Consider the following 17,284-nt stretch of genomic DNA (forward strand, 5'->3'; position numbering starts at 1 on the left):
CTCAAGATTGGCGGGCCAGCAGAAGATGGCGTGTTTGAATGCTGAAACGCACGCGACACTCATATAAACCCGCTCAATAACACAATTCTACACAGGCAGAAGCTTTGGTCGGTTTGAAACCAACAGGATATTACATGTTTGACAATATTGTGGCTGTGATTGGATATGTAGTAGGATCGCGCGTAATTGTGGTGGACCGCTCGGTGTGGCTGTTGGTCGCCACGACCACTCCAACGATGAGTTGATCCTACGATTTTCGGTTGAGTAGAACGCGATTTACAATGATGTCAAAGTATTTTAAATTCATCGAGAACAGTAGTAACTGCGCCGATAGTTTGACCATTGCTATATATTTGAGTTAGGAAGTAACGATTGCACGTTTTGCAAAACAAGCGGTAACGTACAATGCATGGAATATAGGTCACTGGCTGCAGGAAAGCGATATAGTCAAGAAATAGTCGAAATTTTCGTCCAGAAGGGGCAGTTTTACTTGGAAACTGGGAAACCTTCTGGCCAATCTGCCTGATGGCAAAGCGAGTGACCTTTGCCAAAGTTTGACCTCCTTCAAAGCCGAAGAAAAAAAGGTCATCTGCCCTGCCTTAACTTGCGATTGACTCAGATTCAGATCTTGTTGGATGATATGATAAGAAGGATATCTCCCCGACCTCTATCATACCGACTGCATGAGATGGCGGATGTTTGACACATTTACCAGCAATTGCCTTAAGTCAATTTCCATCGCTTGGAGAGCCATCTCAATCTTCTTGTTATAGCCTTTCTTATTCTTGAAATCCTTTGAATCCTTCGACATAAGACTCGCAAATGGCTTCGAGATATAATATAGTCGACTACGACTCGGACGATGAGCTGGAACTCAGTCCGCACATTAATAATCTCATCTCAGCAGCCGAATTCGTTATTCGGCTGTTAGAAAGGGGAAACATCGATTATGCTTTAATGGGAGCATTTGCCCTTAAGTGCTGTGGCAGCGCTCGTGATACGAATAATATTGATATAGTGGTAGACACTTCAATGAAGAAGATATGGCAAATCATTGAGCCAGAGAGCAGGTAACTTGCCATGAGCATTCAACTTTTAAACTCACTCTGACATTGATAGATTGGTAATTCCTCAATCCCGACTTGTTGCAGATGTAATGAAAATATTTGTTAAGACTGGTCCAAATTACGATGGATGTTCAGAAACAAGGCTCATCGAGGTAGAGTTAATTGCACCAGGTAGGTATCTCTTGAGATTTCATTTTGCAATGAGTGCTAACAAACCAACTAGGTTCAAATGGTACTCCGCGGGATATACGAAATCATCAACAAACTCTCGTGGTACCCAGTCCAGCAGGACATCAGATAGCTCTCAAGGCTTTGGATGTTCTGTACTTGTTGCGGAGCAAACTGGATGTTATGGCCGCACGAGGAGCCCCCAAAGACTATCTAGATGCTCAATTTATAGTCGGAAATTGGAGAAAAGAATTGGAGAGAATTCAAGAATACTCCGAGGTAGTGAATACGCAAAATGATGTCGAGTTGATCTTGACTCCAACATATTCTCAAATGGTTTGGTAGGTAGTACACTGTAAATGATGAATGAGTAAGGTCTTGTAAAATAAAGAGAAAAAAGGAAGCCAAGGATAGTATTTGTCGGGTTACAAAATGCACATAGGCATATTATATTTTTATAGCTAGCCGTTGACTATCGAGACTGCAATAGCCCCCTTTTGTGACATGCTTCATGAGATGTCACCAAAGCGTATATCTTCATTGTCATTGGAGATGGGAAGCACCGGTAAGGTTAAAAGATCATGCTGTTGTAACACAATTCTACTGTAGTGACCATAAGATAAAAGGTTTGCAAGCCGATACGAAGATGCAGAGATACAAAACGGGCATATACGGAATAATTGACATACGGGAAGATGCTCAAGATGATGCATTGTTTTGGTGTTGTGTCTTGTTGTGTTTGGTTGTGTATGTGTTAATTGGTAACATTCCTCGGGCGGTGAGCCTAGTAACTTTTCGGGTCGGCAGTTTCAGCACCATTTCAAGGTCTAAATGGTTTAGAAGAACCTAATATGCTGGATACCTACCTCCTACCTAGATAATATTGTCATTTTACTCACTACTCAAATGTTGCTCGGTGTCGAATTTAGGATGCCTCCTTGAGGAAGTACATTTATAACCTGCAAAAATGAACAAAGGAAAGATGATGAGGAAATTACTTGGACAAACTGCTACTGCTGTCGAGGTTTCCGACACCAACAATGACTCGCCTCAACTCCGACCGACTGCTTCACAGGGTACCGTCTATTCAGCAGGCGCATCACTTTCATGTCTGGGTCGCGCCCCGGATGGTTCGCGCGCCGTTATAGCTGGACCGAAAGTCTTCAAGATTGTCAAAACAGAAGGGTCGAAAATTACAGAGGATGTTGATCTTCGCACCTCGATATCTGCATATCCCACAGGGCATGATGGTACGGCAGCTACCTCAGACCAACTTAATATTAGAGCCGTTCGATGGTCTCATACACAATTCAGCTCTACGATAGTTACAGCAGGCGGAAATGGAAGGATAACGGTCTATGACCTCAATCGCGCAGGAGGAGAAGGATTCGAGCTTGCGCGAATTCAGGAACACCCTCGACAAGTTCATAAACTTGCGATCAATTCATTCAAGGGGAATTGGTTTTTATCAGCCAGTCAGGATGGATCTGTCAAGTGTTTCGATTTGCGTGACACGCGTCGAAGTGTTGCTACCTATAAATGTAACGCAGATGCGGTTAGAGATGTGAAATGGTCGCCAACGGATGGCATGGAGTTTGCTTGCTCCACGGATGCTGGAATCATACAGAAATGGGACTTCAGAAAGTCAAGTGCTCCCATTATGAAGATAACCGCCCACAATAGTGCTGTGTTTTCAATTTCATGGCACCCGGATGGAGATCATATTATAAGTGGAGGTAAAGACCAGCAATGTCATGTGTGGGATATGTCAAAGTCGGAGCGGGGCCAAAGGCCTCGATATTCCTTCACCACACCCGCGCCCATATCGAACGTATGTTGGAGACCTGCTTGTTGGACAGCCACGGGTCAGGGGAAGAGAGTTGCCCAAGTTGCTGTTTCTTATGATGACACCAGCGCCAACAGAGCCCAATTTTCGACGGTACATCTATGGGATGTCGCGAGGTCTGCCATGCCATTCAAAGAAATTGAGGTGTCAAATAGCGCGCCCGCGGGCATACTTTGGAGTACTCGAGATCTTTTGTGGAGCGTTGATAAAGACGGTCACTTTGTACAAACAGATGTCGCATTTTCACCAAAAGTTATAGATCGTAGAAGTTTATCAACATTTTCCTTTTCTCCCACGGGTGATGTATTGATGTTAATGGAGGAAAGACAAGCTCCTAAACGCGTTCGGCCTTCTATCAATTCTCCAGAGTTATCTTCGAGCACTCAGCAACACTCAAATGCCCCGTCTTTCGCTATCAGTCATAGTGACTCCGAGGAGGATGTTGTTGGCAGTTTTTTAGGCCCAAGAAGACGAAAACATCATCGGGGACAGCATAGTGGACGACTGACGCAGAACCTGAGCACTACTCCACCAAATCCAACGGGAATGGCCGACAGTAGAGTGATGAGACTAGAAGACGCTGTACAAATTACTGGTGTTTATAAGCCCCAACAAATCATGGCTATTGGCCATGCTCCCTCAACACCAAAGCGTGCGAAATACAAGTACATGTCTAGATGTTATTTGGAATATTTAACGAAGAACGCCAATGAAGCAGGCGACAGCACTCCTTTAAATGTCACCATTTCAGCGACCATAGAACACTTTGCTAAAGGTGCCGAGTACGCCAGATACTACCGGCTGGCTCAAACGTGGAGACTTCTTGGTTTCACGATAGATCTTTTACTCGTTAGACGTGCAGAGTTTCATCGCCAGGGCAGACTGCAGAATCTCTCGCGCAAAGATTCGGGACCAAAACGTGTCGAAAGCTCTACGAAGGTTGATGAGCTTGATCAGTCAAATGAGAAGACACCCCGAAAGAATCAACGCTCTGCCGCCTCGAATGAAGTGGCCCTTCATCCGGCCGTGAGATCAATTATTGCGGATGAGATTGAAAGCACTTCGAACGTGACGACGCCACTTGTACGCCCTGTCATGGATTCTATTGCAGAAATGTCAGAAGCGATAAATACACCAATGGTAGAAAATGACACGTTGGTACTTCCACCACCCGTCTCCTCGACAGGGCGTGAGCCGATTCCAGTACCAGTGACTGGCAGTTTTACCTCTGACCAGACAACATCAAGTGTAGAAGGTTATGACTTTTATGGTATGGACGCTTTTAAGCCAGCCGTCGATTTTGCTCCGCCCAAGAAACAGCCTCTTCGTCTAGACTATTCGGAACAAAATAGTTACGCTCAGAGAATGGGTCTCATTCGTCATGATTCTGGGGAAAGTTTTCAGATGTTCTCAACATCAAATGATTCCCAGTCCAAATACCTCGGTGGGGGCTCGGATAGTGATGCTCATAGTGTGAGGAGAGATGAATCTTTGCGAGAGAGAGTTTCTAGTTGGGAAGGCAATATTGCTGGATATTCTAAGGGTCCATCGAGTCTCAATTCCCGCCCATCCGAAGAATCCATCGAGAATCCATCTGAGGCACTGCCCAAAATTGTAGTTCCAGCTCCGAAGATTTCTTCACCAGTCCAAAGTCATCGCAAAGTTCCTCCAGCACCGAAATTAATTGAATCCGCCTTCGAAATTGTTTCCTCCGATCCAAACCTCATTGAAACGGATTTCCTTCCTTGGCCAAACGATGATGACACCGAATTCGTTATCCCTCCACTAAACCCCACCACTCTTGTTCAACGCGCTATCGAATTCGAAACCCAAACTGGCGCTCTGAACGCAGCTGCAATGGTCCTCCTCCTCCGACGTCTCCTTCCTCCTGACGTCATTGATCCAATCCATGCTGAAGCCATCCTCCGCCAATACAACCATCGACTTATGAGTATGCAACTCTGCTACGAAGCAACTCTTCTCCGAAACCTGTGCGTCCCGCTCTACTCGTCGATATTTGCGTCTACACAGGAACAAGTCAGTGTCGGCTTCTACTGCACAGAGTGTAACAAACCTCTTGAAAATGACCCGCTCGTCCCCGGCTCGGAATGGTCCTGTCCCCGTTGTCGAAATCCAATCATGGCTTGTCCGATTTGTCAGCATGGGGATGACGTACCGGGTAGTCAGGGGCCTCAGACGTGGTGGTATTGCGGTGGCTGTGGTCACGGTGGTCATACCGCTTGTATGGGAGAATGGCATGGCGATCAGGGTGACAGATTTAGTGGGGGCATGTGCCCGTTAGAAGGCTGTATGCATCCTTGCTTAGAGGGAAAATGGATGGATGAATTAGTAGAGGAAAGGAAGGAAAGAAGGGCTAGGGAATTGGAGAGAGAGGTTAAGGAACGGACTACCGGGGCAGGTCTTGGAGGTATGGGTCGATGGGATAGAGGAAAGAGCGTTAGGAGGGACGTCAGGGAGGTGGGCCAGAGTAGAGCTGTGGAGGGTGTGAGAGTTGCATTAGGTTTTGGTGGAGGAGGCAGTGGTAGTGGTCCTGTGGTTGAAAGGAGAAGAAGCGTTAAGGTCTTGGCGCCTGGCGAGGAGAATATATCACAATGATTGCGAGAAAAGGAAGCTAGCGTTTCTCGTCATGACGGTCAATAGATAATTCGGTATATAGGCTTGATCTCACGAGTGAGATTGACAATTGCTTTGAATGGCATGGCATGGCATGGGGTGGCATAGAATAGTAGATGGAGGCGTTTGGTCAGTAGGGTATACCCAAGGGTGGCTAGCATACATATATATACGCATGCATACATTCTAGTCCGTAGGGCGTGGATGATCATACAATAATAATAGTATAGCACATCAATAATAAAGAAGATATTCTAAGAGTAGCGATTGAGGGGCAAGAGAAGAGTACTCTCCTCCAACATCCATCTGTTCGAGGGGTGTTGAAGTCGCATCGTGTGCTTGAAACAAGTCTTGTAATGGAACATGCAGTAACAGAGCCTGGCCCAACCAGATCTTACAACAAAACAATCACAAAACTAACATTTGAATTCACAAAAAAACACATTCTCAAATTATGGATTCATTTCCCACTTCCGTCCACTTCCATGTCGTTCTCTCTGTATACCTAAGTAGCCAGGTCTCTTTTATACCACGAACCTAAAAGTTCCTATCTCATCCCACCACCCCTAAACAATCGAACCTAAAAGTCCATCTCATTTGTAACAGACCATCCATTCTGCTCTCCATCCATCCATCCATTCATCCATCTATCCATCAATCCGTCAATCCACCAAATCATACTATTTTGATAATTCCTCTCCCATCCCCAACTTATAATCGCTTCCCACTCCCCATCCCCATCCACCAAACCAATCCTAGCAATAATCTCAAGTAACAAAACACCAGAAGAATGTTAAGGGAACAAAAGAATAAAAAGATACACCAAGCAAAATAGTGAATACTTTTCGGCCAAAAAGGGGGGTATTGTAATATTTGTTTTTTTCTGGCTCGTTCGCTGGCTCGCATGTACGCTCGCTTCATCGCTTATCCATTAGTCTTCGTATCATCGTAATCCTCATCACTCATCTCCCTTCTACCTCCCCGCCCTCTCCATAATCGCCTTAATTCACCCCTATCACCATCACCATCCTCTACGCACTGTCCCCTGCCATCTCGAGTCTCTTTCCATTATCCACCCTTTGTCCTTTGGTTGCCCTCTTCTTCTTCAACCACAGAATTAAGTCATATTCTCTCTTCCTCTTCGCAGCCTCATCACCCATATCATCTTCATACCAAAGCGCAGGAACCAAAAGTCTATACGGCATAGTGATACCCGCTGGATCCTTCTGATTAACTTCCACATTCAAACAAATATCCAATCCACCCTCCAAATTGATGTTTTGGTAACTACCCTTTCTAATTTGTTTCTCAGATAAACCAGTTGGAGTACGGTGAAATTTGTTTCTTTGAAAAACCGGTTCTTGTGGTTGACTTCCCGCGACAGAAGTTGCAGCTTGTTTTTCAGAGTAGGAAGTGGCACGAGGAGCTTCGTTTTCAAACGCATAATATTCGTCGCCAGCTCCACCACGCATGGATGCTGGACCATCAAGATTCGGGTTGTATGATAGATCGTCCTCGCTGTCTGAGCCGTATCCATTGATACCACCCGAGTCTCGACGTTTACTGTTTCGTCGGAAAAGTCCCGTGAAATCCTTTCGTGTTAAAGATAGTGTTCTTTTCAGGCTACCTGGTCTTGCGGATTCAGTGGAATTTCGACGGGACAAAGATAATGACGGACGTGAGAATGACGGGCGTCTGTTGAAAAACGAAGCATTTGATAAGGGTGGTGCGTCGGGGCGATATGAAGGTCCTTTGGTAGTGAAGCGACGCAATAGGCCTCGTCTAGGTACTGGTGATATACTACCATCATATGAAGTAGTGGCGTCTGGTGAACTAGGACGAGTTAGAGCTGGGTTATACTCCCGTATCGAGCACCAATTTCGACGGTTGAGTAGCCGTTTATTGTTTCTAGGTTTGCCATCCACATCATGAGTGAAGATTGGAATCATGTCCTCGTCTGTGTCTGCATCAAAATGGTGTACTTTGTTACGTTTGTTTAAAATATCAGCCAGCATATCCGGTGGTGGTGCATTGACAATTGCCGAAGATATGATGTTTGTCATGTAACGATAATCGTGATCCTTGGGAATTTTCAATTTAGGATTTGAATAAAATTGGCCAATAGCACCGAGATGGACGTCACCACTGCTTGTGTTAGCCTTCTCTCTAAGCATTATGAAAAGTTATACACACCCTAGAATAGTGATTCGAACAGACTTCTCGGCTGCCAAATCTTGTAATTCTTGAATCAACCAATTTCGCTCTTCCTTATGATGGGCTGCAGTCCAATGATCATCGAGATCATCGAGAATTTCCACCCCACCATCAAAATGATTCATGAGACTTTTCCCGAGTAAGCCAGCACGGCCCATGGCCTTCAGAGGCGTCATGACTTTGGAAGTGAGGCTATAAATCTGTTAGAAATGAGAAGAGACCACTGAAATCTACTTACAGAGTTTCAAGCCAGACCATTCTTGGGTAAGCGATTGGTACCCCCAGTAAAACAATGAGATGCTTCGTCTGACCCTTAATAATATCCTTCTCAAGTCGATCAAAAATCTTCGTGTACGTTTCAGCTGTAACAATTTCATCATTCATTCGTTCGGTGCGACAATCTATGCCAAGAAATGCAATTCCACGGCCTAGACCTGTGAAGACACTTCGACTCAATTCAGGAATGTATGGTCCTGGTTGTGCTCCCAGAATCCAGCTAGGCTCGGTATCTTCGCCTTCATCGATACTACTTTGTTGTTGGAAGAGCATATAGTATTTGAACGCCACGCTTCCTAGGCCAGACATAACCGGGCATTTCATATAACTATCTGGATACGAACCAAATCCATCGATAATATCGTGATCATCAAAAATATTGATCATAGGAATTTGTGAGTTAGCAACTCCAAAAAGACCTTGAGAGAACCACATGCAATAGCTGTCTAGATAGAAATGCTCCATTTCGTCCTGCATCTCTGGTGTAAAAGGTAAAGCTTCTTTACGAAGAGGATTCTTGATATTGAGCCATTCCTTGAAGAGTGTCGTTCGTTGCATCATATGATCATTGTACAGCTGATCACCACCTCCAAGCATAACATGAAATGGTTGTGTTTGATGGGTATTCAGAACATCTCTCCACAAAGGATCGGGTCCACTAAAGTCATTTGGATGAACATCCATGGTGAAGCCGTTACAGCTATAGAACATTATATTCATCGCTTGCCCACGAGCTGGAACCCAAAAACCGGTAGCTGGGCCACGATTGATTCGATAAGCAATTCTTTGTTGCTTGCTGCGCAATTCTACTTCAATGTTAAATCTCCAGAACGTGAACCCCTTGTCTGCATGCAAACGAAAACCTCGCACTTCTTTAAACTTCCCAGCCTTCTCTCCATCATACTGTTTTGTCTTGCGTGAACGTTTTGCGTCTGCGCCTCCATCAAAATTGCTTCGATGTGACTCAAATAATCCTTCATCTGTTTCGATCTTCGAAAGATCTTGCTCTTCTGGAAGGTGTTCAACAGGACGAGTGTAAAGCGTCCTACCATCTCGTCCGATTTTAGTCATTCCTGCGATAGGGTCAATATATTCTGGAGCAAGGTCTTGACCATCAACTTGTGCTGGCGGTGGTGGCATCAAATCCATAGGCTGCAAAAAAAGCCTCAATGTGGGAGCAAGTTCGTAGGATGAACTTGAGTCCTGAGTCACAATCATGACACTTCCTCTCCAGACTTCACGTTCTGGTAAAGGACCACGAGCCACTGAACGACTGGATGTCTTTTCAGTACGTATGCCATGGTAACGTAGAAGTGGTCCGCACTTTAGGAATAGAGGTGGTTTAAATCTAGTAGGAGCTATATCAGGACGAACGCGGATGACCCGCATTGCACATGTTAGCGAATGATCTGGAGTAGGGGGGATAGAAGGGGATTTCTGCTTGTCAGATGATTGGTTCGCAGCAATCACTTTGCTCGCATAACCAGATTTGTGTTTTGGTCGCAACTTAACAAATCCAGTAGAGCTGCGAGTTGTGGATGATATATGCTGCTCAGCAATACAACCGGCACAGTCTTCCATGGAACCAAAAGCTAAAGGTACTGTACCATTATTGTCATCATATTCCCCGTCATACGCTTCAGCCTTCTTCTGTTTGACAGAGCGTTTCCTGCTGGGACCAGATTCCCACCACGCCCCCTTCGGACCGATGTCACTTTCGCTTGCTTCGTCTTCAAGGTCTAACAAAGCACCTGCCAGCAAAGCCTTCTCGCCCTTCTTCCACTCAGTAAGTCGTTGCGAGGGAGCATATAATCCTTTCCCTGGTTCGTAGTTATGATGATGGTGAAAGATTTCACTAAGATTGTGATGGTCATGATGACGATGATGCTCCTCTTCATCCATGGGTCCATCACCAGCCACCGGTGGATATGTGTGATCTTTTGAAGAGATAGAACTTGTTTTCCGATCGTTTTTGACAGATGACGAATGCTTCAAAGATTGATTCTGTCCAGTCAATTGCTCCATTTTTCGTTTCGGCCCTCGTCTAAAGGAGATACCCCTCGTCTCTTCTTCAGAGTCGAACGGAGACTCGTCACTAAAATCTGGTTCGCGAACCGGCAGATTTCTAGATGAAATGGGTTCTGTTGCTCTCCGAGGAAGTGGCAGAGCTTGTTGACCCGCTGCAAGACTAGGTAGCACGTCGTCCTCAGGTTGCCTGTCAGTCCCAGCCTGGCGTCGGCTCCAATGATCTGGTGGTGGATCTTTTCTCAATTTATTGCTCTTGCTTCGGTAAAGAGGGCCAGAAGATTCAACAGCGGCTGCAGCCCCAACCGCTATTGGTAAACCAGACTTTTGCTTTTTACTGGATGTGCGTTGTGGGATTGTGTTGCTCTGGATATCGCGACTGGAAATGGGACCCCTTTCCTGGATAACACCGATTGGAGGTGATATATGTGTAATTGGTATCCTTTCCAGGACAGATCCACTGCGTGTGAAGCTCTCTTGTGATTTGATACTTGAAGTCCGCGGAAGGTTTTCTGCGATAACCGGTCGTCTTTCTGGTTGCAAACTACCTTCGGGAGCTTTGGCAACTGGTCGATTTCTGAAACGGACTGTGTTTTGTGTGGGCTGCTCAATAGTGCGTGTAGGCTTTCCTTCTTTTTCCTTAATTACTCGCTCGGCTTCTTCTACACGTGCTCGCTTCTCCTCTTTTGTGATGCTGTCAAGGGTCAATTCCAATCTTTGTAAAGGAGACCTGTCTGATGCCCACTCCTTCCGTCGTTGGACCTCTGCCGCTTCAGAAAATGAAGCTTGTCTAGTATGCGTATCAGAAGTTTGACTGCGTCTAGGCCGTTCTCCACTTGATGTATGGCCTCCTCTGCGCGAGTAGCCCTTACCGTCGCCTCTACCAGTTGTATTAGATCTTTGAACGGTGTCTCTTTCACTGATCGGAGAAGATGTGCCGAGAACTTCCCAGTTCGTTTCCTGAGATTTTATAGTATCGGCACCATCCGATTTGCGAGCTGGCCTCGGCCTCGCTGGAGTTTGATCCGCAAACAATGCTCCACTAGCCACGGGCTCGTTATAGCTACCTGATGGAGGTGCTCTAGATTTATTCGCAGCAATTGACGGAGAAATAGCCTGGTTGAATTCGCGTAGGTTATCTTTGTTCCGACTTTCTCCACGCCTTCTCCTCTTCTCCAGGTAGTCGTTATCGTAGGATGTGCTGGGAGTATCGTATGGGAATGATGGAGGTCGAGGGGCTAGACCATCTCCCCGAAAGGTTGAAGCAACTGGAGAAGCAAATGGACTTTGTGTAGATATCGTCGGAGCTTCTGTTTGTGTCGATTCTCGATTGCGTCTTGGATCTTGAGAGGCAAGTCGGTCTTTTTTTGTATCAACAGATAGACTGTTCTTTCTTGAATTTGGATCCGCCGCAGAGCCAATTGAGCCTTGCCTTGAGACTTTTGGAGGAGGCAGTTGCCCCCAATATGGTGCTGCCATTCTTTATGAGACTAAGACGAACACTCCTGCCTTCCGATTCTAGACAAGTCGGTGTCAAAATGAACCTTAAATATTTTCTAGAGATCAAAGGATAATATTTTTGTGAGAATCACTATTCAACCCTATGTTCACAAAGTGGGATTCAAAGGCGATATCTTTGTTGGTTGTGTATTGCAGTTTGTGAGCTGATAATTTATCTTCACTGTCGTCATCAAATTATCCTTACTCGAGGTTTGCGCCGGGTATATCAGTGAAGGCACGATTTCGAAACTCACTCGAAATGGAATAACATGATTAGCGCGAGATGCGGATGGATAGCAAGAGCAAGAGAATATGCAAACCGCAGGATCTGATAAAATAAGGATTGACTCGATGGTGAGAAATCGCGGAGGCTGGGTATCACAACATTCACTCACCTTGGGCCTCTTGTTCTATCAAATACCTCGTCCTTTTTTTCTTCCTTTTCATGACAGAGTTCACCAAAACCCTTGGAAATCCCGGCATTAGCGGTAAAAGAGCTTGCATACAATTTGGACTGCTGCTTTGGAGATTGACTAGGTTGGCACAGATCAATTGGATAACACGCAGACACGAAGTCGAGGGAGCTCATGAGCTCATCCAGGGTTTTCAAGGGTCGGGTTGAGGTTGGACACCGTTAGTGTGAAGCAGTTCGTTGAAAAGCGGCATGGAGAAGTTGTATGTATGTGATTGTGGATGCCATTGAACCAAGCTAGTGTGCGAAACATGACTCTGGCATGTAGGTACCGGCGGAAGATGTCGAAATAGACAGTTCCTGTATGGGAGAAAGAATTGATGTGAGTAATGAGATCTCATCGTGTATGTGAAGCATTGAAGATGTACGATGAGGGAGGGGGTGGAACTGTCGAAACTTGAGTCATTCACGCACCTCGACTCAATTTGCTTAAGCAAATTCAAACCCCACACTACGAGACTACCTACTACCACGATAATGTACCTATGGAAGCATGGAAGTATGGAACAAGGCATATACTAGATAATTTATAGGAGTAGTGTAATGTAGAGCCTTGAAAATAATGATGAGATGAGAGGGGAAACTGTTGAATATACAGCTCCAATGCTTGCTGTCCGTACTACTTAGATCCTGGAACCAAAGGTATCAGGGAATCTAGCTATGTATGTATATATATATGTACTAGATACTTTGGATGTTTTGAAGTGACGGCTACCAACCCAGTAATGTTTCATTGCATTCCTTTCTTGACTCTTGTACCTGATAGAAGCATACCTAGTACTTTATCTGATATACGGATTTGAGTTTGAGGGACCAAAGACTCTAGAGCTGTCTTGGCTTAGTTCAAATACACGCTGAAGTCAAGTCAGGAGTCAGGCAGAAGATTGAATTTAATAATAATTATCACATACTCGAGTGCAGCGTATACAGTATATATATCTATCTTTATAACTTATGCAGATTTATATATGTGTATATATATCCAGAAGTTTACCCACGTGCAGGTGAATCTGGATATTACCTGCGTATATCACCTGCGTATAACCTATATATACATATACATATACACCTATCTCAGTAGCTATTACTATAATACTTATTATCAACAACATATTATTCCTGAAACATCGTATGAAATAGTTACTAGTTCTTAGGTCACCTTCTCTTCCGTCCACAGTGCGAATGGAAATCCGTGCAAAAAGCACACCGTCTGTACTCTCATACGAGCTGGGGAATCCATCGAAAATCCATAACATCGTATACTCCATTTTGTTTCTGATCTTCCATCCTAATCCTGCTAATAAGTGTTCTGATCCTATCCCAGAGGGCCCAAGGGTAAGGGGACTAGAAAGCTACTGACATACCTATCTATCTACCTACCAACCCACCACGCCCATCTCCCGCTCAAAAAGCTACTACCACGACCCTACTTAATAATAAGAACACCGAGAATACCAACCTAGAACAACTGCGAAACATCAAAGAAGTCAAAACGTGAAGGATCACCATCAGATCAAACCTAAAGTCCTGGTGGTCTTTTGTTTTTGTCCATCTGCTTATTTATTTAATACCATTCCATACCTCCTCACTGACCTTTCACAAAAGTCTCTTACAGTATTTATTTCTCTTCTTTCTATTTATTGTCTTAAACGTTACTCACTGTACACTCCATCACATCCATCCTTTGTGGCGAAGATAAATCATCGCATTGCGTCTTGCTTACTTTGCATCCATCGGCACTCCGTAGTAACAAGTAATAAGGTTACGCTACTCTACGCACCGCAGCGCTTGATACCACCTAATCAATAACCCAACTGGACTTACGAGTCCTTTGTTCATTCAATTGAACACTTTATTGTTACACGTCCAATAATTTATTTGGCATCATTAGTCGAGATTGGAACGAAGAAGTTTATCATCCATGCGACACCGTTAAGAGATTCCGTTTGATTATAATTACTCTCGGGGTGTGAAGGGATTCGATTCTCAATTCAACGTCGAAACTCGCGACGTTATAACACGACATGAAATTACACACACTCATCGGCCTATTTGGTCTGGGGGTTCTGGCAAATGCTGTAAATTTGCGCCCACGAAATTATGATGCTCAAGATTACTATGTCCTACATCTCGATTCTACCGCAGATCCAGTACAAGTCGCAGGGAGACTGGGCTTAACCCACGATGGCCAACTGGGAGAGTTGGAGGATCACCACATTTTCTCGACGCACAAGCAAGATGAAGATGTTGTTCATACAGCTTTGAAGATGCGGAAGAGACGGATGCGGGAGCTGGGCGACTTTGATATACTGGATACCGTGAGGTATGCTCAAAAACAAAAGTTGAAGGCTAGAATGGAGAAGAGAGGTTTAATGCGGTCCGCGCCTGAAGGATACGAAGTCGACAAACGACAAGATACCACGCCACCAGTCGATTCCGCGGTTGCGAAACAACAAGCCGTTCAAAAAGCGTTGGGAATTCAAGATCCAATATTCAAAGATCAATGGCATTTGTACAATCCAGTACAAGTCGGACACGATGTAAATGTTACCGATGTATGGATGCAGAATATCACTGGTACAGGCTCGATTGTCGCCATCGTGGATGATGGGTTAGACATGTACAGCAATGACTTGAAGCCCAATTACTACGCTGAAGGGTCTTACGATTTCAACGAGAATACCCTAGAGCCAAAACCTCGATTGTCGGATGATAAGCATGGCACACGATGTGCAGGTGAAGTTTCCGCTGCCAAGAACGATGTTTGTGGTGTAGGAGTTGCCTACGATTCGAAAATCGCCGGAATTCGTATTTTATCCAAAATGATTACAGATGCCGATGAAGCCGTCGCCATGAATTACGCATATCAGCACAACCAGATTTATTCTTGCTCGTGGGGTCCTCCTGATGATGGAAGATCGATGGACGCTCCAGGTATACTCATCAAGAGGGCCATGGTAAATGCAGTTCAAAAGGGACGTGGTGGGTTAGGTTCAATCTATGTGTTTGCATCCGGAAACGGCGCCGCGAATGAAGATAATTGTAACTTTGATGGTTATACCAATAGTATTTACAGTATCACTGTTGGAGCGATTGATAGAAAGGGCCTACACCCGTATTATTCAGAGAAGTGTTCCGCTCAGCTAGTAGTAACATACAGTAGTGGAAGTGGAGATTCCATTGTAGGTTTACCCCCACCCCAATCTATGTAAAACAAGGGCTAACTATGTTATAGCACACAACCGACGTTGGTACAAACGCTTGTTCTGATGCACATGGTGGTACTTCCGCCGCTGCACCTCTAGCAGCAGGAATTTTTGCTTTGGTTTTGCAAATCCGACCAGATCTCAGCTGGAGAGATATGCAATACCTCGTCATGTCAACTGCTTTACCGGTTGATCTTGACACTGGTGAATGGCAAACAACAACTATTGGAAAAAAATTCAGTCATACTTTTGGATACGGGAAGATTGATACCTGGGCCACAATCGAAGCCGCAAAAGATTTCAAGAATGTTAAGCCGCAAGCTTGGTTCTATTCTCCTTGGATTCATGTCAATCAAGCCATTCCTCAAGGAGATGACGGTATTTCGGTTTCCTTCGAAGTCACCAAAGAAATGTTACAACAAGCAAATCTGGAGAGATTGGAGCATGTGCAAGTTACAATGAACATTGCACACACTAAGCGAGGAGATTTGAGCGTCGATTTGGTCAGTCCAGACAAGCTAGTCAGCCATCTTTCTGCAGCACGACGTTATGATTCTGAGCCCGAGGGATATGACGATTGGACTTTCATGTCTGTCGTTCACTGGTAGATATTATCCAAGACCAATTTGTGACATTTTACTAATAAGTATATAGGGGTGAATCTGGTATTGGAACTTGGACCATCACCGTCAGGGATGCTTTCGTCAACGAACATAACGGAACCTTCACGGATTGGCATCTCAAACTATGGGGAGAGTCCATCGATGCCGAAAAAGCGCTCGTACTTCCAATGCCTACTGAACATGACGATGATAATCACGCCGAGATTGCTACAACTACCATTGCCGGAGTCACATCAGCCGCAACAGCAGCTCCAACCAACCCCGCAGCCCCAACCGGTGAACTCCCAAGTGTTCCATCTGACCACCCCGATCGACCTATCAACGCCAAGCCTTCAGGTACAGAGGATGAGCTAACCTCTCCTACCTCCACTGCACCTGCAGAATCAGAGACTACCACTCCCTCAACATGGATTCCATCCTTCCTCCCCACCTTCGGCGTCTCTTCCAAAACCCAAATCTGGATCTACGGTGCTTTGGGTCTCATCACCGCTTTCTGTGCAGGTCTAGGTGTATACCTCTACATGGCGCGCCGCAAGCGTCTCCGCAACAACCCAAGAGACGAATGGGAGTTTGATCTCCTCGAGGATGATGAAGCGGAAGCGTTGGCCGGTAATACTGAAATGAGTATGAAGAAGGGAGGAAAGAGGAGAGCAGGAGAGCTTTATGATGCGTTTGCTGCTGGCAGTGATGATGAAGATGATGAGTATAGAGATGGGGGCGATGAGAGAGAAAAGAAATTGTATGAGGATGATGGAGAGAGTGAGGGGACGGGTAGCGGAAGCGGGCATCATGTTGTCGGAGACGATGATGACGAGGATAGTGATGATGAGAGCGCGGTCAATGTGAAGGGCGAGAAAAAACCTTTGAATAAGTGACGGAGTTGTTATATAAGTTGTGGGTAACGAGCAGTATTGTTGTAGGAACTTCAGCACAGAGATAGAGAAATGAAATGAAATGGATTGGAAGGCATACTTTTTGAATATCAGAAAAAGAATAAAAGAACTGAATTGAACTTAACGATTGGCAATTGAACATTGAGTGGAGAGAAATTGGGTGATGAACTCATGGGCTAGTTGGTATGCATGCATGGATGGTTACAATTGGCGTTTTGTTTTTATGGGATTTTCGGATTGATGCTGAATGGATGGATATGTATCTTCTTGTGAAATACAGGGTGAAATATTGTGGCATAGCATAGGATATGATACAATACAATACCAGTTTCTGAGTAGGTATGGATTGTTCTGTTCTTT

General features: G+C 45.0%; 4 protein-coding genes across 4 annotated transcripts; 3 read left to right on the forward strand and 1 right to left on the reverse strand.

Moving 5' to 3' along the window:
• Positions 1-822: 822 nt before the first annotated feature.
• Positions 823-1,580, forward strand: EAE97_001110 (uncharacterized protein; the record flags this gene model as incomplete). Its single annotated transcript, XM_038871620.1, has 3 exons — positions 823-1,070; positions 1,120-1,238; positions 1,291-1,580. 3 exons carry the CDS (start codon positions 823-825, stop codon positions 1,578-1,580), a joined length of 657 nt encoding a protein of 218 aa, XP_038737521.1.
• A 622-nt stretch (positions 1,581-2,202) lies between these two features.
• On the forward strand, positions 2,203-5,697 carry EAE97_001111 (uncharacterized protein; the record flags this gene model as incomplete). The annotated part of the gene is made up of 1 exon (XM_038871621.1): positions 2,203-5,697. The coding sequence occupies one exon, from the start codon at positions 2,203-2,205 to the stop codon at positions 5,695-5,697; it is 3,495 nt and encodes a 1,164-aa protein (XP_038737522.1).
• Positions 5,698-6,746: 1,049 nt separating this feature from the next.
• On the reverse strand, positions 6,747-11,709 carry EAE97_001112 (uncharacterized protein; the record flags this gene model as incomplete). The annotated part of the gene is made up of 3 exons (XM_038871622.1): positions 6,747-7,860; positions 7,909-8,121; positions 8,168-11,709. 3 exons carry the CDS (start codon positions 11,707-11,709, stop codon positions 6,747-6,749), a joined length of 4,869 nt encoding a protein of 1,622 aa, XP_038737523.1.
• A 2,517-nt stretch (positions 11,710-14,226) lies between these two features.
• Positions 14,227-16,906, forward strand: EAE97_001113 (uncharacterized protein; the record flags this gene model as incomplete). The annotated part of the gene is made up of 3 exons (XM_038871623.1): positions 14,227-15,384; positions 15,438-16,012; positions 16,063-16,906. The coding sequence occupies 3 exons, from the start codon at positions 14,227-14,229 to the stop codon at positions 16,904-16,906; spliced, it is 2,577 nt and encodes an 858-aa protein (XP_038737524.1).
• Positions 16,907-17,284: the final 378 nt, after the last annotated feature.

The sequence above is a fragment of the Botrytis byssoidea genome, assembly GCF_014898295.1.
Source record: "Botrytis byssoidea strain MUCL 94 chromosome Unknown BBYS_002, whole genome shotgun sequence".
Taxonomy (NCBI): domain Eukaryota; kingdom Fungi; phylum Ascomycota; class Leotiomycetes; order Helotiales; family Sclerotiniaceae; genus Botrytis; species Botrytis byssoidea.